Genomic DNA, 3,632 nt, shown 5'->3' with positions numbered 1-3,632 from the left:
AGATCCTCTTGCCTCAGCCTCCCAAGTGGCTGGGACTACAGGTACCCACTACGATGCCTGGCTGGGTTTTTCTATTTCTTAGTAAAGACAGGGTCTTGCTCTTGCTCAAGCTGGTCTCGAACCCATGAGCTCAGGCAATCAGCCTGCCTGGGCGTCCCAGCGTGCTAGGATTACAGGCCCGAGCCACCACACCCAGCCCTTGCTTATAGTTATTCTAAAGGGTGAGAAATGGTATCTCATTGTGGTTCATAAATATTTGAATGAACAAATAGATTATCTCTGAAGCTGGACAGAGCTTGGGTTTGAACCCTGGTGGTGACACTTAACAAGCTGCATCACCTGGGGCAAGTCCCTTCCCCACAGTGACGCAGAAGGACTTCGTGACATAATGGTGACACCCTGAGCAGCAGTGTCTGCTATGGATTGCGCTCACTGAAAGAGAGCTTCTATCACCACCACCACCACAGTCATCGTCATTATCATCGTTATTATAGGTACCCTCTCCCCAGAGACAAGCCCACACCAGTGACGGGGATGACGGCGGCCAGCACCTGCTGAGGGCTCACTCCCACGTGCCACGCTTTGCTCCAAGCATTTGACATGTAGTATTAGGGTTTGAACCCACTGGCACATAGATTTTGACCTGTGTGTATTGTCACTTTAATCTGTGAGACTTGCACTGCAGTCGTCCCTGTTTTACAGGTAAGAAAGCAGAGACACAGTTTAAGTTGCTTCCCCAAATCACAAAATCAGTATGAATCAGAGCCACATGGAGCCCAGGCCTCTTCCACAGCCCGGCTCTCCAGCACTGCGTCACACTTCCTGCCCTTACAAGGCAAACTGGATAAGTTCCATTCCAGAGAAGCAGACAAAATTCAAGTGCAGGAGCGGGGAGGGGAAGACAAGTCTACCAGGCCTGCTGGGGGGGGGGGGTGCTCTGAGGCCCGAGGCCGCAGTTGTGGAATTTGCTCCTCTCTTTGCATGCTGATGCGGCCCTGGTAACGGAGCTCAAGGCATCTTTTGTGCTGTTGTCCAACAGTGAGTGACGTCATGGGCACTGCCAGGTCTTATCAGTTCTGCCAGATAAATAGCTGGCCACGCTCGTCCTGCAGCAGACGGCAAGGTGCTGTGCGCCAGAGCACTGGGGTTCTCAGATGAGCAGGTGAGCGCTGGCGAGGGAGCCCCTTGGTGCCTGCTTTGCAGGGGGGGGGGGGAAAGACAGGAGACAGGGCACGATCCCGGAGACAGGCAGGCTGAGTCTGCTGCAGAAAGCATCTGTGGGCGTGAGGGGTGGGGGAGATGGTGGTGACGGTGTCCTGAAGATGGCTGAGGAGCTGCTGCTAGTGAGGGGTGGGGAAGACCCCGCCCCACTGTCATCTCCACTTCTGTCTGGCTCTGTCTTGCCCTCTCTCTCATCAGTGGCCCCAACCATGGGTACGAGCCTGGACTGGTCCTTCTTCCCCGGCAATCACTGGCTCTACTTCTCCGTGTACCTCTTCACCTTCCTCGTGGGGCTCCCCCTCAACCTGGTGGCCCTGGTGATCTTTGTGGGCAAGCTGCGGCGCCGCGCGGTGGCCGTGGACGTGCTGCTGCTCAACCTCACGCTCTCGGACCTGCTTCTGCTGCTCTTCCTGCCGTTCCGCATGGTGGAGGCGGCACACGGCATGCGCTGGTCCCTGCCTTTCATCCTCTGCCCCCTCTCCGGGTTTCTCTTCTTCACCACCATCTACCTCACTTCCCTCTTCCTGATGGCTGTCAGCATTGAGCGCTTCCTGAGCGTGGCCTACCCTCTGTGGTACACGGCCCGGCCGAGGCCAGGCCAGGCCGGGCTGGTCAGCGGCGCCTGCTGGCTGCTGGCTGCCGCTCACTGCAGTGTGGTCTACGTCATCGAACTCTCAAGATTCTCCTCCCACAGCCAGGGTAGCAATGGCACCTGCTACCTGGAATTCCAGGAGGACCAGCTGAACATCCTCCTGCCCGTCCGGCTAGAGATGGCCGTGGTCCTTTTTGGGGTGCCCCTGCTCATCACCAGCTACTGCTACAGCCGACTGGTGTGGATCCTCAGCAGGGGGGCCAGCCAACACCGGCGGAAGCGGGTGTCTGGGCTCGTGGCGGCCACGCTGCTCAACTTCCTCGTCTGCTTTGGGCCCTACAACGTGTCCCACGTCGTGGGCTACGTCCAGGGCAAGAGCCCGGCGTGGAGGAGCTATGTGCTGCTGCTCAGCACACTGAACTCCTGCGTCGACCCCCTGGTCTACTACTTCTCCTCCTCGGGGTTCCAAGCAGACTTCCAGGAGCTGCTGAAGCGGCTGAGCAGGCTGTGGGGCCCTTGGCAGCCGGAGGGCAGCGTGGAGCTGAAGGTCCAGAATGAAGGCGAGAGGCAGGGGCAGGACTGCCCAGCATAGACAGAGCAGTGGGCTCTTGTCAGCCAATAGCCTGAGCTGAAAGCCATGTCCTCTGGGGCAGGAAGGTGGCACTGGGGTAAAATCCCCAGGGCAGCTCCTCAGGCAGGACTTTGGTGTGCAGGGCCTGGGATCAGAGCAGGCACCCAGCCTTCCTATGGGGGTGTGCACGAAGGCCCAACCTTTCATCTCACTTCCCCTCCTATTCATCCACATGCTGTGGATTCAGCTCTGGGAGAAGAAGTCAGGGCAAAGGATGTTCTGGAGGAAATTGAGGTCCCCACGGCTCCTGTGCTTTTCTGGGCAAAGGGGCCATTAAAAGCAGCACCCCAGGTCTAAGGGAGCTTCCCAGTGGCTTGGGACGGGAGAGGGGAGAAGTAGAGGGGAGAAGTCCACCGTTCAGAGCTGCTTCTCCTGGCAGGCGAGGAGTGGAGAAGACAGGACTCTGGGCCGAGGGTGTGCTCTGCTCTGGCACAGGCTTTCCCAGAAATTTTCCGTTGCTCAGTACACTCAGATCATCAGAGACATTTATGAACAATGGCAGAAGGAAAATGATCCAATAAATTCAGAAGCAAGTAAAAGAGAATGGTCTTTCCGTTTTTGTTTTTGTTTTTTTTTACAGTACAGTGGGTCAGGTGGGACTAGTGGACACAAGGATAAAACACCCAGACTCTGAAGAACTAAATTACTAAATGTCTAGAGGTGGGGAGGGGATCTGGGTGGCAGGGATAAAAATAATAGCTAATCTGCCCAATGTGGCCTGACATACCCTCTCCTTCTTCCTGTCAATAACCACGTGGAAGGTGCTGTCATTATCCTTACTTTACAGACCCAGGAATGGCCCAGTCTCTTACCTAGGATCTCATAGCAAGTAAGTGATTAGGGGCAGGACTGGAAGCTGGAGTTAGTTGACTCCAAAGCCTGTGCCCCTAACCCCCCGTGCTGATTTGCCTTCAACTGTGTGTCATCTGTAGTGATCTGGCCCCAAAACTGTCCCAAGTCAGATGAAGCTGTCTGAGCAGAACAGGTGTAAACACAGCCCACAATCCACCATGAACAACAGCACGGAATGCGAAGCAGACTGACTCTCTGTACTGGTATACCCTTTTTCCAGTAAAGAAACGCTCTAGAAAAAAATAATTAGCAGGAGCAGTTGACTTCAATTTACTACAAAGAGATGGGTGTTCTTAAGAGTAACTTCTGGCCAGGCATGGTGGCTCACGCCTGCAA

General features: G+C 55.5%; 1 protein-coding gene across 1 annotated transcript; it reads left to right on the top strand.

The window, feature by feature from the left end:
- The first annotated feature begins 944 nt into the window (after window positions 1-944).
- On the top strand, window positions 945-3,366 carry FFAR3 (free fatty acid receptor 3). Its single transcript, XM_053605877.1, has 2 exons — window positions 945-1,162; window positions 1,420-3,366. Exon 2 carries the CDS (start codon window positions 1,431-1,433, stop codon window positions 2,403-2,405), a length of 975 nt encoding a protein of 324 aa, XP_053461852.1. The 5' UTR covers window positions 945-1,162; window positions 1,420-1,430; the 3' UTR covers window positions 2,406-3,366.
- Window positions 3,367-3,632: the final 266 nt, after the last annotated feature.

This window comes from Nycticebus coucang, chromosome 10 (genome assembly GCF_027406575.1).
Source record: "Nycticebus coucang isolate mNycCou1 chromosome 10, mNycCou1.pri, whole genome shotgun sequence".
Taxonomy (NCBI): Eukaryota; Metazoa; Chordata; class Mammalia; order Primates; family Lorisidae; genus Nycticebus; species Nycticebus coucang.
Note: the sequence above shows the minus strand (reverse complement) of the source record. Positions and strands in the feature narration are given on the sequence as shown.

Coding starts and splice junctions, on each gene's coding strand:
- FFAR3 (XM_053605877.1), top strand. CDS start 1,431: ATGGGTACGAGCCTGGACTGGTCCTTCTTCCCCGGCAATCACTGGCTC.